The 19,662-nt window shown below is 39.3% G+C and overlaps 1 protein-coding gene across 2 annotated transcripts in view; it reads left to right on the forward strand.

Moving 5' to 3' along the window:
- neurl1b (neuralized E3 ubiquitin protein ligase 1B) overlaps positions 1 to 19,662 on the forward strand; it is a 498,938-nt gene that overhangs the window by 470,140 nt on the left and 9,136 nt on the right. For both annotated transcript variants that reach the window (XM_043703797.2, XM_043703798.2), the window contains exons 3-4: positions 5,696 to 6,403; positions 12,287 to 12,412. In XM_043703797.2, the coding sequence (XP_043559732.1) occupies positions 5,696 to 6,403; positions 12,287 to 12,412 (834 nt within the window). The remainder of the gene's footprint in view (positions 1 to 5,695; positions 6,404 to 12,286; positions 12,413 to 19,662) is intronic.

The following is a 19,662-nucleotide window of genomic DNA, read 5'->3' on the forward strand; positions in this document are numbered from 1 at the left end:
GGCAGGTGGGCAGAGGGGATGTGACTGTCTTATTAGTAAGAAATGAAATTAAATCAATAGTAAGAAACAAATTAGGGTCAGATAGTGTAGAATCTGTATGGGTAGACTTGAGGAACCGCAAAGGTAAAAAAAATTAGTTGGAGTTATGTACAGGCCTCCAAACAGGAGGGAGGAGCTGGGGTGCAAAATACACCAGGAGATAGAAAAGATGAGTAGGAAAGGCAAAGTTACAGTGATCATGGGGGATTTCAATATGCAGGTGGACTAGAAAAATCAGGTTGGTATTGGATTGCAAGAAAAGGAATTTGTGGAATGTCTATGAGATGGCTTTTTGGAGCAGTTTGTGGTGGAGCCCACTAGGGAACAGACAATACAAGATTTAATGTTGTGCAATGAGGCAGACTTGATAAGGGAGCTAAGGTGAAGGAACCATTAGGGAGCAGTGATCATAATATGATTGAATTTAATCTGCAATTTGAGAGGAAGAAAATAGAGTCAGAGGTAAGGGTATTACAGTTGAATAAAGACAACTACAGAGGCATGAGGGAGGAGTTGGGTAGAATTGACTGGGAGAGGAGCCTCGCAGGAAAGACAGTGGAACAGCAATGGCAGGAGTTTCTGGGAGTAATTCAGGAGACACAACAGAGATTCATCCCAAGAAAAAAGAAGCGTAGTACGAGGAAGATGAGGCAACCATGGCTGACTAGGGAAGTCAGGGACAGCACAAAAGCAAAAGAAAAAGCATATAATGTGGCGAAGGGCAGTGAGAAACCAGAGAATTGGGAAGCTTACTAAGACCAACAGAAGGCAACAAAAACAGAAATAAAAAGGGAGAAGATTAAATATGAGGGTAAGCTAGCCAGTAATATATAGGCAGACTGTAAGAGTTTCTTTAGATATATAAAGGGCAAAAGAGAGGCAAAAGTGGACTTTGGGTGGTGGAAAATGATGCTGGAGAGATAGTCATGGGAAACAAGTAAATTGCTGAGGATCTAAATAATTACATCATGGTAGTCTTCACGGTGGTAGACATGAGTAATTTCTCAAAGATTCAAGCGAGTGAGGGACCAGAACTGAGTATGGTAGCCATCACCAAGGAGAAGTTGCCAGAAAAACTGAATGGCCTGAAAGTGGATAAATCACCTGGACCAGATGGACTACACCCCAGAGTTTGCAGGGAGAGAGCTGAAGGAGGCGTTAGTGCTATCTTTCAAAAATCACTAGAGTCAGGTAGGGTACCAGAGGATTGGAAAATCACTAACGTGACACCCCATTTAAAAAGTGAGTAAGGCAAAAGATGAAAAATTACAGACTGATTAGCCTAATCTCAAATGTAAATAAGAACCTGGAATCCATTGTTCTGAATACATGAAGTATGGTAAAAGAGGGCAAAGTCAGCATCGTTTCATCAACAAATCTGCTAGAATTTTGAAAGGAAGTAATGAGCAATTTAGACCAAGGAGAGCCAATGGATTTCGCACAAGATGCCGCACAGAAGCCTACTGAGCAACATAAGGGTCTGTGGTGTTGGAGGCAAGGTGCTAGCATGGATAGAAGCTTGGCTGCCTGGCAGAAAGCAGACATGGGCATAAAAGGCTCCTTCTCAGAATGGCAGCCGGTGACAAGTGGTCTTCCACAAGGCTCAGTGTTGGGACCATAACTTTTCACATTATAGATTAATGATCTCAATGAAGGAACTGAGGGCATTCTGGCTAGGTTTTCAGATGATAAAGGTAGGCAGAGGGACAGGTAGCACTGAGGATGCAGGAAGCTGCTTAAGGATGTGGACAGATTAGTAGAGGTGACAGATGGAGTACAACATGGGAAATTGTGTGAGGTCATGCACTTTGGTAGGAAGCGTAGAAGCATGGACTATTTTCTAAATGGGGAGAAAATTCAGAAGTCTGAAGTGCAAAGAGCCTTGTGAGTTCTAGTCCAGGATTCTCTCAAGGTAAACTTGCAGGTGTTGAGTCAGTAGTTAGGAAGGCAAATCCAATGAAGGCATTTATTTTGAGAGGAATTGAATATAAAAGCAGGGATGTACATCTGAGATTCTATAAGGCTCTGGTCAGATCACATTTGGAGCATTGTGCACAGTTTTGGGCCCCATATCTCAGGAAGGATGTACTGACCCTGGAGCAGGCTCAGAGGAGGTTCCTGAAAATGGACCCAGGAATGAAAAGCTTAACATATGAGAAATGTCAATACTTGATGGAGTTTATAATGATGAGGGGGAATGTAATTTAAACATTGAAGATGTTTCCATTGGTAGGAGAGACTAGGACCCGAGGGCACAGCCTTAGAGTAGAGGGAAGACCTTTTAGAATGGAGATAGGAAGAAACCTCTTCAGCCAGAGAGTGGTGAATCTATGGAGTTCATTGCCACAGAAGGCTGTGGAGGCCAGGTCATTGAGTATGTTTAAGACTGAGATAGATATGTTCTTGAATATCGAGGGGATTAAGGGTTAAGGGGAGAAAGCAGGACAATATGGTTTAGAAACTTATCTCATGATAAGCCATGATTAAATGGTGGAGCAGACCAAATGGCCTAATTTCTGCTCCTATGTCTTATAGTCGTATGGTCCTATGGACCTTGACAACCTGTCTGAGCTCATTGAACCTGGCTAAGCTCATTGGGGCAGCACGGTGGCTCAGTGGTTAGCACTGCTGCCTCATTGCGCCAGGGACCCAGGTTCGGTTCCAGCCTCGGATGACTGTCTGTGTGCAGTTTTCACATTCTCCCTGTATCTGCGTGGGTTTACTCTGGGTGCTTGTGTTTCCTTCCACTGTCCAAAGATATGCAGGTCAGGTGAATTGGCCATGCTAACTTGCTCATAGTGTTAGGTGCATCAGTCAGAGGGAAATGGGTCTGGGTGGGTTACTCTTCGGAGGGTCAGTTTGGACTTGTTGGGCTGAAGGACCTGTTTCCACACTGTAGGGAACCTAATCTAATCTAAACTTTTTGCATTTCTGCTTTGAGATCCTCAGGATTGGACTCCTAGCATGGCTATTTGCTCCTGCTACCTTCTGTTTGTGTGTCTGCATAGTTTTCTTTATCCATATGGATACAGGATCTCTCTTTCCCTTCACCATTCTGAAAACCTTGGACCTATTCTGTCCTGCGTTGTGTTAAGTCAGAAGCAGTTGTACAACACCTCCCAGCACCTGGTCCAGTCACAATACATCCCCCTTTAAGAGGTTCAGGCATGAACTGCTGCTGGCTAGCCTTAATTCATATTAACCTGTCGGAATTTTGGGGCCTGTTGAGGCAGGCAAATCTGCACAGTCTTGCTAGTATTGTCGGCTCACAGCAGGCAATATGTAGTTGGCATGTTGCCTGCATCATTTTGAACGAGCATAGGTTTGTGCATCATGATCTCCCCATCTGTTTTCAGGACCTATCAAATTTCGCACCTGATGTTTCTAGTTAACAAAAACGGATGAGGGGTTGAGCTTAATCCCCATGGATTTAGTGCCTGCTAGAATGCCATAAATAGCATTTCACTCTGAATCACTCAGTAGATGAAGAACTGTGATGACCCTTGTATACTAAGTGACTGAAAGTCTACCAATGAAGTAGTGTGCTCCTTAGGCAGCTTCCTCAATGCAACTTCATTTGGGTTGATGAAGCTCAACTGGGGCCGCAAATTTCAATTCTAAGAACAAACATATATTCTGTATGGTTGCTGCAACAAAACTTCAACATTTTAGTCAGTACAGAGCTCCAAAAACACCATGATTTTGTAGTCCACTCACACCTGTCAAGTCAGCTTTCATGGACAAGTAAAATTATGGTAATGGTGAAACCAATGACTGTTTCCTCATAAAAACTCTTAGTTCAATTACAGTTCTTAAGTAACCTTTCAAGAACACCACCCTACAATTGACTATTGGTGCTGGTAACTCAGTAACGTGGCTGCAGCACTAATCAAAGAAAAACCTTAATAATCAAGGATATAGGAATAACGTTTTGCTCAAGGATCCTCACAGAATCATTGGAATAATTGTAGGGCCAAGTTTCTGTTTAAGTTAATGATCTGTTTTAGTGTCACTTGCTAGTAAAGCTCCTACATGTAAAAACAGAGTTTATCACAGGCTGATTTTCAGTATGTCGCTGAACAACATACTTCCAATAACATTGATGGTACATAAATCATGCAGTTTTCTCCATCCACCTCTAATGAAAACAGTGCCAAGTATTATCCATGTCTTATGTCCTATTGAAGTTTTGAACCCAGCCTGTACTCCTTCATATTTGTCGCTTTCTCCTTAATCTTGAATGCAGCACCAGGCATACCTAAAAATGTGTACAACCTGTTGAAGCTACCAAACAGGACTACTCGCGTTTTATAGGAAGGATATTATTAAATTTGAGAGGGCACAGAAAAGATTTGCCAGGCTGTTGCTTGGACTGGAGGCTTTGAGTTATAAAGAGAGGCTGGGTAAACTAGGACTTCTTTCACTGGAGCGTAGGAGGTTGAGGGGTGACCTTATACAGGTGTATAAAATCATGAGGGGCATAGGTGAGGTGAATAGCAAAGATCATTTCCCTGGGCTTGGGGAGTTCAAAACTAGAGGGCATAATTTTAAGGTGAGAGGAGAAAGGTTTAAAAGGGACCCAAGGAGGACAACCTTTTCACACAGAACGTAGTTCATATGTGGAATGAACTGCCAGAGGAAGTGGTACAGTTATAACGTGTAAAAGACATGACTAGGAAAGGTTTAGAGGGATATGGACCAAACACACACAGAAGAGTGTCGTTTAGTTTGGACAATTTGGTCAGCATGGATGAGTTGGACCGAAGAGTCTGTTTCCGTGCTCTATGACTCTCTGACTCTATGTGGTTCTAATATGATATGAATATCGACTTTAACCTCTGAATTTGATTATAAATTAGCTTGATAGATTCTTATGTGTCAGTTATTGAAGGTCATGAATTAATGCACTTTTATCCAATTCTCAGTGGGCAAGACATACAATGTAAAGTACTCTCAGCTTCTACGCAATTGCTGTAGAAAGCTTTGCAGCAATCTCATGTAATAATTGGAAGTTTCCTTCAGATGAACGTTGGTGGTTTGCTTTCAATATTGTGAGATGGGAGGATCAGTTGAAGGAGCTGTGTATTATGTTTGGTTTCCGAAAAATGCACAGCACAAACTCCTTGATTTCCCATTTCATTGTTCACCTTGATTAACAAACAATATAACTGTGTGAGGGCAAGCAGGTGTACAAAAGGCAACAACACAGTGCCCGGTTGTTGTTCTGCAGATTTGTATAGGCTTCCAGCTGTTTCAAGTCCTACATATTGATTTTAAAACAGGGAAGAGAAATTTCAATTTGGAAAAATACCATCAAAACAGGAAAAAAAACATTAACAACATTTTCCGTGGAGTGAATAGATTCTGAGCTAATGATACCGAAGTATTGACGAACATAGTTCTAAATTAATTTCAATTTGAGAGGAAACAGGAAAGTAATCAGACAGAATGAAATATAGAAAAACAGGTTCACACAGTTACAATACCTATGTATTAATTAGTAATTGTGATTAGAGTTAGTGAATTCTGGTCAAATTCACCATTTCTTAATATTTATGAGTATCACGCAAGTCTGGTATTATAATATTTGTTGTAAGGTATGTTTTCTCACCAAAGATGTAACAGCAGTAATGTTTTCCCTCTATTTCTATTACAGAGAGTATGTTTGCAGAAACCATAACTTCAGCACGACTCAACACAGCACGACTGAATAGTTGCCTTCCTCAGACAAGTCATGACAATGCCAACTTCAATAATAATGAACTGGAGAATAGTGTTGTGGTGGCAAAAATCACAAACCTAAATGTAGGTGAAGTTCAAAGCCTTGCAGCAGACAATCACAATTTACCATGTTGTACCAACAGAAGGCTTCGCTCACGAGGCCTACCATCCTTCCTCGACACTGACCTTCACTTTCACCACATACGAGGGCCTGACATCACTCTTTCTCAGGACAGGATGGGCGCGTGCACAAACTGGAAGGAGAGTACTAGGACCCTGGTGTTCTCTGACCGACCTTTACATATTGGGGAGACCTTGTATGTGGAGGTGGGGCATTTAGGGTTACCATATTATGGTGCTCTGCTCTTTGGTGTGACATCATGCGACCCCAGTACTCTGCGAACAAATGAGCTCCCAGCGGATCCAGACTTCCTGCTTGATCGTAAGGAGTATTGGGTGGTGTACAGAGGTTTTTCAGTGCCCAACAGCGGTGATATTTTCAGTTTCACTATTCTGCCAAATGGTGAGCTCCATCATCGTGTTAACGGAATAAATGTAGGGATGCTGGTCTTTGTGGATACCACCCAGTCACTGTGGGTATTCTTCAGCTTACATGGAGTGGTCAATCAGCTCAGGATACTGGGTAAGGAGACTGGTACTTGCTTCTTCATTTTACATATCAAGCTTATTTAAATTCCAGTTATAAAATGGTGAATAAACCATATGTTGAATTTACAAACCATAAAAGGCAAGAAAACCCTAATAGATAAGAATAGGAAACTTTGCCTGGGCTTCTACTGTTTATTGGTCTGTGATCCTTTTTTGGATGTACCCTTACATGATTGTCAGACAAGGAAATAATGCTGTTCAGCTCAATGATTAATAGATTATACACATACCACACCACAGATACACATCTTCCTCCTGAGCAGTTACTGCATGAATCAATATCTTCAAGATAAGAAAATAGAAACATCCCTAAGTATTTCCTAATCAAACTCTGGGCATATTGAAATGAGTTGCGTAGAATAATAACCCCTTATTTGGAATTACTGTCCTTAAAGGCTCTTTAATCAACTCTTATTGGATCCTACATAAAAATTTCAAAAAGTAAACCAAAATATTTTGTTTCATAAAGTATATAATTTGTGTGTATTAGTGTTTTTTTCTCAGATATTGTAATAGATGTGACTTGCATCATCAAATCATTTGGGAAATTAACAAAATGCAGCAAGTTTGAGTCTGTGCAACAGTGGAATGAACAGACAGTTTTAATATTAGGATTGCTGAATCATTAGATTAATTATCAAATATTCTAGCAAAGGAACTGACAAATTGACTTTTTAGGTTTGTGTTGCTTCTGTTCTGCACATGAGTTACCTATGAGCTTTGTCCCATTCCCTATATCCTTTAGTAGGCTTGTTTCTTCAGGCAGCTCATTTGTTTCATTTTAAAATAATTGATGGTTGGTACCTAATCAGTTAATGGGAGAGATGCCAAAAGATTAAAGTGTGATTGATCATCGAATTTGAAGCTAGTGGAAGCTGGGGGCCCAAAGGAATAGCCCAGTTGCATACAGCTATTGCTGGAGAGGAAAATTCAAGGTCATTACAGGTGTTGCCAGGGAAAAGTAAGTTGGGAGTAGGGTAGTCCAGGGATACTTTGTGTGGGTCAGGGAATCTCTCCTGTTCTGTGTTGCTCACAGCATATCATTGCCAATGCTTAGCTGAACTCACCTAATGGATTCAGCTGTTTGTACAGCTGCAAAGCGGACTGCTGGTTTTGTTTCATTGACAGTTTGATAAGCTTGTGATCTTTCTTCGAAATCTTTTTAAAATTCACTTTAGTTAATTTGAGCAAAGTTAGGAGACATTAAATCATTTAAAGTTTGTTCATTTTTCCTATTGGCTATGTTTGATTGGAAATTTTTTTTCAAAGGGAATTTTAAATGGCTTTTTTATTTCATGAGGATTTGAAAGAATTGGCACTGTGATTATGTGGTATGTTGATTCTATTCATTTGGATATTGTAAGAGTGTTTCAAAGGCTCAACAAATATCAAATGATAAAGTAAATGTAAAAGTCCCCTAACTAGTTCTCCAAACTGTAACATGCAGAAGATGACTTTATTCATTGGAGAAATTAGTGTTTCTGAACCTTTTACATCAATCTAATAATGAGAGAGTCCTATGATCAATCCCTACAATAATAGCATACGTTAATAACAGCGATGTGGAGGTGCCGGTGATGGATTGGGGTGGACAAGATCAGAAGTCACATGACACCAGGTTATAGTCCAACAGGTTTATTTGAAATCTCAAGCTTTCGGAAAGCTGCTCCTGTGTCAGGCGAAGTTCACCTGGTGAATGAGCAGCGCTCTGAAAGCTTGTGATTTCAAATAAACTTGTTGGACTTGTCATGTGACTTCTGACCTGAATAACTACATTTAATTATCACAGTTGAAGTTGGCAAAAGTTGTTAATCTTTCTTGTCAAAGGAATCCTGATACAACAGCATGCTTCCTACATTTACAGACACATTTACCACAACTTTCAGAAACCTACCCACCTTGACAAAATACCGACCAAAGGAAAACTTGTATTTGGAGAAGGAGTTCAAATAGCAAATCCATTTGCACTGAAAGAGCATGTTGGGTCACTATCTGCCATGTTCCGATCCCAAGGCAGTTGGCAGGAATCAGAGGGGATGAAATTTCAGCTCCACGTGCCTCTGATTTGGTCCTCCTCTTCAGGTTTGCTCAGCACTTGGTGCTGACATTTTAGCAAGTGGCCTCACCATTTAGGACTGAGATGAGGAGAAATTTCTTCACTTAAAGGGTTTATTGGAATTTCAGCCGTGGAGATTTGCTGGATGCTCATTCATTGGGGATATTCAAGACTGTGGTTGAGATATTTTTGGAATGTAAGAGACCCAAGGGATATGAGAATACATAGGGAAATTGGAGTTGAGGTAAATAAGCAATTTGATCTTAATGAATGTTAGAGCAGGTTTATTTTCTGCCGTTCAATCGTCTTTCTATCTTGTTAGCCATATTCCTTACTCATTTAATGTGCCATTATTTCTTTCCATAAATTTCTTATTGTACTGAATCGATTTTTGTTTTTGCAGTCTTCATTGATCACATTCATTACTCTTAAGTGTCCTCTGCTATTCATTACAGGAATTCAAGCATTACCTATCTTTGAGAACTTTAGTAAGTTTGAGCTGAACTTAACTAATTTACTAACAACCGAAGTAAAGCTCGCAGGCTTTGGTTATCTTTCAGTCCTCCGACACAATTTTTCATAAGAACTTTGAAAAATTATGATCAGCTGCGTCTATCTCACCCTGAATTTCCCTCAGAATATTTCAATGTAAACCAATAGATCCTCGTAATTTAATTACAGTTGACTCTAATAACTTTTTATGACTATCTCTTTGAATAATAATTGTCACTGAGGCAGACTACCTATTCAATCTCTGTCATTATCTTACACTCAACTACAAGCTTCGTGCTTTGCTACAAACTCTTGTTGGGTCTACTCCCGCCTTGTGTATCTTCTTACTCTTATTACAGTATTTCTACAGAATTTTTTTTATCTTCATGATTTTAGCACATTACCTCTACATTACCACTTACATTTCATTTTCTATCCCTAGAGGTTTCAAGAACAGGATAACTAACTAAATCCAGGTTGATCTCAATACATGCAAATTCTGGGTTTTTTTCTCCGTAGAAAAGTACATAATTGCTCCTTGATGTTTTTTACAATATTTCCTTCAAGAGCTTTGCTTGATAAAGCATAATATTCATGAAATAAGTTATGTAAAATACAATTTCTCTATTTTGATTATCAGTTTTTCAAACTATAAGCTGCTCACCACTCTGACTATAACCATGTTCCCTTCATGTTCTTGAAAATACCAGTTTGGTCACCTTGAAGTTTTCTCTCTATCTGCCTTCTGTTGCGTTGTGTGCAGACCATTTTATTTACCTATCTGCTCTTTCAACAAATAGAGGAACATTGGAAATTAGTGATTCGGCAACTTGTCAAGCTTTAGATAATTGAGATAATCCTTTTAAACTTAAAATTCTGCTGTAAATTATCTTGAAGAACACACCCTTTTTTTGTCCATTATTGTAAAGTCAAATGATATTGAAGAAATTCTCAGCATCCAGTACAAATCACTAAAGATATTTTGGTGGTGAATGTCCAATAAGTTATCTGATTTATACACAAGAGCAATCACTGCATTTCAATATTAATCAATGTCATTTCAGGTATCAATCTTATTTGAACAAGACTTAGAAAAAAACATGGTCAAACTATAAACCTCAGGGTTTTGCAATCCAACAATTTGTGAATTGTATTTTAAAATTAATTGAAGATCTAAGCTGCAATTTTTTTATGCATGTGTTCAGTGTTTATTGAAGAACAAATATTGACCAGGATACTGAGGAGATCTGCCGTACTGTGTAATGAGGTCTTTCTAGTCCACCCGAGAGGGTACGAGGGACCTCAGATTAATATCTCATCCAAAATACCTCACTCCAATAGTGCTGTACTCCTTCAGTATTGCAGTGGAGTTACAGCCTAACTTCTATGCTAAAGTCACTGAACTGTAACTTAAACTCATAACCTTCTGATTCAGAAGTGGTTATGCAACCATAAAATCATAGCTGATACTCATGACAGATTAAACAGATTCCACACTTGAGGCCACAAATGTTTCTTGTAAATAGTTTTTATAAATAGGCTCAATACCTCCCATGAGGAAACAGAGAGACAGGACATCAATTTAATGTAATCATAATAAGGGGGCCTCCAATATTGCCAGACTTTGTGGAACTGAAGAGTTATTTTGTTGAAAAAAATTAAATCAGTTTGTACAATGCAAGTCCTGTTGGTCAAGTTAATTAAATAGTAAATGCTAAAACCAAATACACATGGGACAAACAAAAGGAATAAAGTGGGATATAGTTTGCCTTTTGGTGCTATCATAGACCTCACTTCTGGTTCGTGATAAAAACAAATATGTTTTGAGGGGGTATAGGAGAGATGTTAACTGATACATTGTGGTCCTTCCCTGAGGTAAATGTCAAGGCACATTCATTACGACAGAGTAAAGAGCATCTCAGTCTTCATTCGGCCATTCTGTATTTGACCTTAGATTAGTGTCCATAAGATACAGAATCAAAACCCAATCAGCCCAAGTCTGTGCTGCCATAAATGACAACTTATCTGATAATCCTCAACTCTACTGTCATTTCCCCATAAGCCTTTAAAAGTCTGTCTATGTCATCCTTGAATATACTTAATTACCCAACCTCAACATTCCTCTGCCATATCAAATTCTGCAGATTCACCACCAGCTGGGAGAAGAAATTCCTACTCATCTTAACTGTGTGACACCTTATTATTAGAATATGCCCTTTGGCCTCAGACTCTCCCACAGGAGGAAATGACATTTCTGCATTAACCCTGTGAAATCCCTGAAGAATCTTACATGTTGTATAAGATTGCTTCTCATTCTTCCTTATTCCAATGAGTATAGGCCCAATCTACTTAATCACTCTTCATAAGACAATCCCTCCATACTTAATGTCAGCCTAGTGACAGCCTCCAATGCCAGTATATCTTTCCATAGATAAGAGAACCAAAACTGTTCCTGCTGTGATCTGATGAGTACCTTATATTTAACAAGACCTCCCTACATTTATAGAACATAGAAAATTACAGCGCAGTACAGGTCCTTCGGCCCTCGATGTTGCGCTGACCTGTCATACCAATCTGAAGCCCATCTAACCTACACTATTCCATCTACATCCATATGCTTGTCCAATGACGACTTAAATGTACTTAAATTTACTACCGTTGCAGGCGAAGCATTCCATACCCTTACTACTCTCTTTGAAATAAAGACCAACATTGCATTTGCCTCCCCTATTATTTGCTAATCTTGGATGATAGTTTAGTGTGTTTCAATGGATGAAGACTCCCAAATCTCTCTGTTTCATAGCTGTTTGAAGTCTTTCTTCATTTAAATAATAGTCAGCTCATCTATTTTTCCTGCCAAAGTGCAGAACCCCAAATTTTCCCACATTACATTCCATTTGCCAAGTTTTTGGCCACTCAAACTGTTTATATACCACTGCAGACTCTATGTCATTATCACCATTTACCTTCCACCTATTTTCAAAATAAACCTTTACTTCTGATACATTTATTATTAATAACAACAGATAAATTGAAAGGGTGTATGTTTCATACCTTCAGTTTGTGTTACCAATGAGTAAATATAGTTTGAATTGCTTTAGGATCAAAATGAATTTCTGTTTACCCCTGCTATATGAAATGATGTTACAATTATGTAACAAAACAGGAAAATATACACTTATTATGTGCATTAGCACTGGAATTTATATCATGCTAATGTTTCTGTGCATGTTGCATACAGCAACAATAATGTTCACTGAAATGGAGTGTGCTTTGTGGGGTTAACAGGCTTTAATATTCCCCCTGCAGGTACGTCTCAGTCCAGTCCTGCAGATGTATCTCCTTCAGGTTCTCCAGGTGGTTCCCATTATGACAGTGACTCTGACATGGCATTCAGCGTTAATAGATCCTCATCTGCATCTGAATCATCACTTGGTAAGGAAATACATTCGACTGTTTGCATGAAAACACTAAGCCAAGTTTTCTAAAGCAAAAACAGAAATTGCTGGAGAAACCCAGCAGGTCTGGCAGCATCTGTGGGCAGAAAGCGGAATTAACATTTCATCGCCAGTGATTCTTCATCATCTTTGTTTCATTTAAGCCAAGTTTTCTGTGTGATTGAGAAACAAGAACTTTTGATTTAGCTGTTTGAATGAATTATGTGGCATTGGGAACAGAGAGCATGTATATTATTTCATACTCAGACAGGTTTCAATTTCAGCCCTGACAGATGGAAGAAAACGTATTATGCACCGGTTCTAAGGTCCTACTCAAAATAACTTTGATTGGTCTCAATTCAGTTTCTAATAAGCACAGTTCCATAGCTCATTCCTGATGAAGGGCTTTTGCCCGAAATATCGATTTTCCTGCTCCTTGGATGCTGCATGACCTACTGTGCTTTTCCGGTGTCAGAGTGAAGCTGATGGCTACTTCACAGCAGTAACTGAGAATATAATACCTGGCTCAGGAGCAGGGGTTTATCATCTAAATTACATTGAGAAGTTCATGTCAGAAGTCTCACAACACCAGCTTATAGTTCAACAGGTTTATGGTGTAGGTTTGATATACAGCTCAGCGAGCAAACCTACACCCTAAACCTCAACCTGAGCTACAAACCTTCACAAACCTTGCATCAACAGGTTTATTTAAAATCACAAGCTTTCAGAGTGCTGTTTCTTCGTCAGGTGAAGTGACTTCCAACACTAGCATCTCCACTTCATGAGAAGTTAGTGTTTTTATCATTTAACAATTTTAAGTGGTGATCTATTAGAGATGTTCAGGATGATAAGGTAACTAAGAGGTTATTTCCACTGGTTGGTGAATCAATAATGAGGGAACATAAACAAGGAAAAAAATTGTATATTTGCAAAGTTAGACGGAATTACATGCCTGTTTTCCAGAGATGTTTTCCTGATATGTACAGGCTAGCATGATTCTCACTGCTGGCAGCAGGTAGCTGCATCCATGTGAATCCTTCATCCTTCCACAAGAAACGTGTTAATGAGGAACCATGGACATGTGCTGCTGTGATGCAGAGCTGGACTTGCATCCAACATTCTGGATATGGTTTTTCTCATAGAAACTTTATAACAAACCCACATCAACATTCCTGCAGAAAAGAGAGTGGTAAAATGGGAATAGGGTCACTGCGATCTTGACCCCCAGCCCAAAACTTAAACACCATTTTAAAAAAATGTGATAGTAATTTTGTATCCCCTCCAGCTGTGCTGGTCCCAATCTATGGATGTCCCAAGACTGAAGCCACTCTTTAGCATTCCCTTTGACCTTGCACTGTGCACCTTTTGTCTTATAATCCCTCTTGACCTCTGCCGTATCACTGATTTTTTTTCTCCTTTTCACACTTCCTCTTTCACTTGCTTAAAATCTATTGCCTCTCAAATGTTTCAATTTTGATGAAATGTCGTTAGCTAAGCACATCACAACCTGTACATGTGTATGAAAAACTGGTAAGTACTAACGGAAGAGCAGCAACTTGTATTACTGTTCCATATTGATATTGAGAAGGATAGCCAACACTTGAAAATTGGAGACAAGAGGTCCCTGTCAAGCTGACCTCCAACTGTACTGTAATATTCTTACTTCATTGGAAGGTTCATATTGACAAATGCTTTTGTTCTTATGATAATCAGAATGAGCCTCAACACAGGAGCATTTATACACCTGATATTTACTCACATCAAGCATATAACTCAGAACGTCATTGCGCATGATTGATGTATGTGCTATATGACTTTGAATCAGCACATACAATTCAGTTTCATCTCATAATTGGCTGCAGTTAACTTGTGGAGTGGGATATCTGACCCAAACTGAGGTTCATTCCTTTATATTGCCTGCAAAAATTGATTTTAGCCAAAGCAGTATAAAAATGTTTTCGGGTCTTCCATTTATTGACCAAATGGGATTGATTCCTGTGCACCTTATATAATGGATATCATCCCCATTAAAGATATGAAGATAATACAAATTTTTACTCTTTATTTTGAAATGTAAACACAAAAGCTCTCAAGGTGGATACACTTTCACTTTTTGCATTTAAACAGTGGACAGTAGATTCTGTTGCTTTTACCTGTTAAACATGGACCTGAGTGAAAGAACCTTTCGGATACCTTTAAATTGCACATTTCCTATTGTTTAAGGAATGATCAGCAACAAAAAGGAAGTATAACATTCTGAGCAACTTGACTTTCTGCTTCAGAATTGACAAAGATACATTGAATTTCAATTGTTACGAGCGAGGTGTGAAATAAATTCCTTTGACCTTTCATGATACTGTGATGGCTCTCATGAACCCCCCTCCCCCCACCTTCTGGCAAAGCTCAGCATCACGAATGTTAGTCTTCAGCCAATTCAATGTAATATGAAGAAACAACCAGAGGCATTGGGTATTACAAAGACCATGAGCCTGACAACATTTCAGCAAAAGTCCTGAAGACTTAAATTTCAGAAATTGCTTCACTCTTAGCTAAGTTAGATTAGGTTCCATACAGTGTGGAAGCAGGCCCTTTGGCCCAACAAGTCCACACCGACCCTCCGAAGAGTAACCCATCCAGTCCCATTTCCCTCTGACTAATGCACCTAACACTATGGGCAATTTAGCATGACCAATTCACCTAACCTGCACATCTTTGGACTGTGGGAGGAAACCGGAGTACCCAGAAGAAACCCACGCAGACACGGGGAGAATGTGCAAACTCCACACAGACAGTCGCCCGAGGCTGGAATTGAACCTGGGACCCTGGTGCTGTGAGGCAGCAGTGCTAACCACTGAGCCACCATGCCAGTGGTTCCAGTATAGCTACAACACTGGCTTTACCCAACAATGTGGAAAATTGCCCAATGATACACTATGTACAAAAAGCTGGACAAACCCAATGCAAATAAGTATTGCCCCAATAGTCTACTCTAGATCATCTGGAAAATAATAGAAAGTGTCATCAACAGTGTTATCAGGCAGCACATGCTTAGCAATAATCTGCTCATTGAAGCTCACTTTTGGGATATACCAGAGCCACTGACCTTATGACTGCCTTAGTTCAAACATGGACAAAAGAGCTGAAATCCAGCAGTAAGATGAGAGTAACTGCTTTTGCCATCAAGACCACATATGACAGAGTGTGGTATCAAGAAGCCTTAGGAAAACTGGAGTCAGTAGGAATTGTTTGACATCATATGAGTGGCCCAATTGATTGACACCACATCCAAACTTTCAAACTTTGCATCACCGACTCGCAGTTGCAGTAGTGTGTACCATTTACAAGGTATATTAAATTTACCAAGGCTCCTTAGACATCACCTTCAAATCCCACAATCACTACCATTTAGAAGGACAAGAACAGCCACCACCTGCAGTTCGCGTCCAAACGACTCCATCATCCTGACTTGGAAACGTATTGCCTCTCCTTCAGTGCCATTCAGTCAAAATCCTAGACCCTGCTACCTAACAAGTATTGTGCGCCTACCTATACCAAATGCATGGCAGTCAGCCATGTGACGAAAGCCACATTTGTGGCCTTGTTTTAAGATGGAAAGAAGCTGTTGTGGAGGCAGATTCACAATCTGAAAGCCATTGAACAGCTGCAGTCAACTAGAACTGCCTCGGTAATGAAGAGCTACACCATGAACTCAAGAGTAGGATTTGCCCAAACTGTTTCAACCTCAACTTCTCCTGTGGAAAATATCTTCCTGACAATTCAACTACAAAACATCTCACAGCTTACTGAGAATTTCCTGCTCTTCAAATCCTGCCCTCCAGCCAAACTATTAGCTCATCTAAAAAACACAGGCCTGTTATGAAAGAGACACAAATAATCTTAAGGTGTAATTGTATTACTTTTTTCCTTTGTGTGTATGTAAGCTGTTTGTGTGGTTGTGTGTTTGACAGTCAATAGAGTGAAACATTGCATTTTTAAACATCTAGGGAAATTGTTGGATAATAATAACCTTCATTATTTTTTAAACTGATAGAAATGCCTTCTTCAATTTGTTTAAATTGGGATAAATCACTCCGAAGTGAAGAAAGTGTAGACCCTTATACAAAACACTTTGATAATGGACAATAAAGAAACAAGGTCTGTCCATGACACTTACTTAAGTCACCCAATTTCAGAATCTAAACAACAAATTGGTAGTACAATATTGTTACATTCTAATACATCTCTTTTTATATGCCTAATAAGCACATTGCAAAACATTCAGCCAACAAAATCTGATGTTTCTGAACAACAACCTGTATGTTTGATCTGGTAAAACCATAACCTAAATTGTAAATACATCTTACACATGTCTGTTTGCTGTAAATGTACTATAACAAAAGTAGATAAAGTGCAGGTTAGCAGAAAAGGAACCACAAGTCATAGGATATCTCCCATTTGTAACTGAAAATACTTAAAAAGCAGCTGTTGAGTTTCACAACATTTATTATCAGCAATTGACATTGCCAACAAAATTAAAATGGAGTAGTAGCATGATTCTTCTGTCTTGATTAAACAAAGAAAGGAAACCTATATTTGTACTACGAGAGAATCCTGCTGAATGTTACTGTGTCATGTAAAAGGGTCATTGATGATTCGTTATTTGGACAGAAATAGACACCCAGGCCAAAGGACAAACTCGATGTCATGGGAATTTTTTAACAGATTATAATAACGCCAAAGCGAATTTCCTGAATGATAGCAGGTTAAAAGGAGTTCATTCAGTGATGAAAGGGAGATGCATGAGCGCCATCTGTAGGACAGTCTGCAATGAGTTTTCTTTGTTGTAATCTCAACCTTTACGCGTAGTTATTTTAAGAGTTCTCTCTTTTATTGAATTAAGACATACATATTGTATAATTAGGAGGAGGATGGATAGGATAAATAGACAAAGTCTTTTCCCTGGGATGGGGGATTCCAGAACAGAGGGCATAGTTTTAGGGTGAGAGGGGAAAGTTATAAAAGAGACCTAAGGGGCAACTTTTTCACGCAGAGGATGGTACGTATATGGAATGAGCTGCCAGAAGAAGTGGTGGATGCTAGTACAGTTGCAACATTTAAAAGGCATTTGGATGGATATATGAATAGGAAGGGTTTAGAGGGATATGGGCCGGGTGCTGGTAGGTGGGACTAGGTTGGGTTGGGATATCTGGATGGCATGGACGGGTTGGACCGAAGGATCTGTTTCTGTGCTGTACACCTCTATGACTCTATTATTAGAAGATTGTAATCCCTATTGTGATTTGCAGTATTTTGCATCTCCCTTTTGAAGAATATCAATATTCACTTCATGGTTCACTGTACTTCCAAGCTGTTTTCATCTGCAAATTTTGAAATTGTGCCCCGAGTGCACACACACACACACACACCCCTAGGCAATTAATATACATATATACAAGGAAAATGTTTTGGACATAGTACAGACACTTGCTGGGGGATAGCAATGTGGTCTATAGCTTCCTACAACAAAGAAACAATCATTTCAATTTTGTATCTTTTTATTCTAATAATTTTAATGTTGAAAGCCTTGTGTATAGCATTTTATCAAATATCAAATAATTAGCCTTTCGAATATGTCCTCTTTATCAATTTGTAGACTATCCATTATCTGAACCAAAACGTCCACCAGTGTACTTCCTACTAGGTAAATATGAATGTAAAATACTCAGTCGGTAACTCAGCCATACCAACCGCTGCCATACAGGAGTCTCTTTTTTGGTTGCCAAACAATCCCAATCTTTTCTTACTACACTTTTACAATTTACATCCTCAAAGAAGATTACCTTATGTAGTAGCTACAGAACGTTTTAGGACAACTTTTAACAATCTCATATACAAATTAAAATAAGCAGATGTTCAGCATGTTTCAGTTAGCATCAGTTCTATATGGTGAGGTGGGATTGTTTTCCTTGGAAGGTGAAGATTTAGACAGACTTGTGGGATGGATATCTACAAAGTCATGAGAGGTCTGAAGACAGTATTTTTAAACAAAATTCCTATTGGTGAAAAGATCAAAAATCAGAGAGAACAGATTTCAGGTAACTGACAACAGAAGCCATCGTGACATGAGAAAAATGTGATTGGGATCTGGAATACCAATGCTTGAGAGTTTAGAGGAGGCAAGTTAAAGCAAGGTGCCTAAGAGGAAATTGAAATATTATCTGAAGTACAAAGTAAGAATGTACAGGGAAGTAAACCAGGGTAAATTGCTCCTTCAGAAAGCTAGCACAGAAATTATGCAGTGAATGGCCACTTTCTATGCTGTAACCATTCTGTGATAAGTTACAAATTATTCAGTCTGACCAATTTCTTTTTCAATCTTCTTAGTGCCTTCATTCCATTAACCCATTAGTGGGTGGCACGGTGGCACAGTGGTTAGCACTGCTGCCTCACAGCGCCAGAGACCCGGGTTCATTTCCCGCCTCAGGCGAATGACTGTGTGGAGTTTGCACGTTCTCCCCGTGTCTGCGTGGGTTTCCTCCGGATGCTCCGGTTTCCTCCCACAGTCCAAAGATGTGCAAGTCAGGTGAATTGGCCATGCTAAATTGCCGGTAGTGTTAGGTAAGGGGTAAATGTAGGGGTATGGGTGGGTTGCGCTTCGGCGGGGCGGTGTGGACTTGTTGGGCCGAAGGGCCTGTTTCCACACTGTAAGTAATCTAATCTAATCTAAACCCCGCTAACTGGATTCTGCTAGATGTTAGTTCACAATAATTAGTTACAAGCAACTAAAAGAATTATTTCATAGGGTGCTGTATTTTGACTTAAACATACAAGGTAGGTTCTTGCACTAACTGGCTTTTGTTGATTTCTTCCTTTAATTGTTAGTAGCCAATAGTGTACATTATCATTCATAAATATTTGCACCGTTCTCGGAGAAGGAATGATATTTGGCAGCACAACACAGTGTTGTCAAAAAAATGTGCATGAGCTTTCTCAAAAGGGAACCATGCACAGCCCGAAGCAAAAACGGAACAAGAGAATAACTAGGCAACCACAGATGAGGTGACAGTCACAAAATGCCTTAAGTCAGCTGCACATTTCAGAATTTAAAGACATTTAAACTCAACTGAATTAAAAATTTAACTCACATAATAGTCACATATACATGATTTTTTATATTAAGAAATTATACAGGTTTGAAATAGTGTGACCAACATGACAATTTGTTTGCACTATTTTAATTCACAATTG

Source organism: Chiloscyllium plagiosum, unplaced genomic scaffold, assembly GCF_037043375.1.
Source record: "Chiloscyllium plagiosum isolate Xiang-an unplaced genomic scaffold, Cpla_swu_hap1 HiC_scaffold_16, whole genome shotgun sequence".
Taxonomy (NCBI): domain Eukaryota; kingdom Metazoa; phylum Chordata; class Chondrichthyes; order Orectolobiformes; family Hemiscylliidae; genus Chiloscyllium; species Chiloscyllium plagiosum.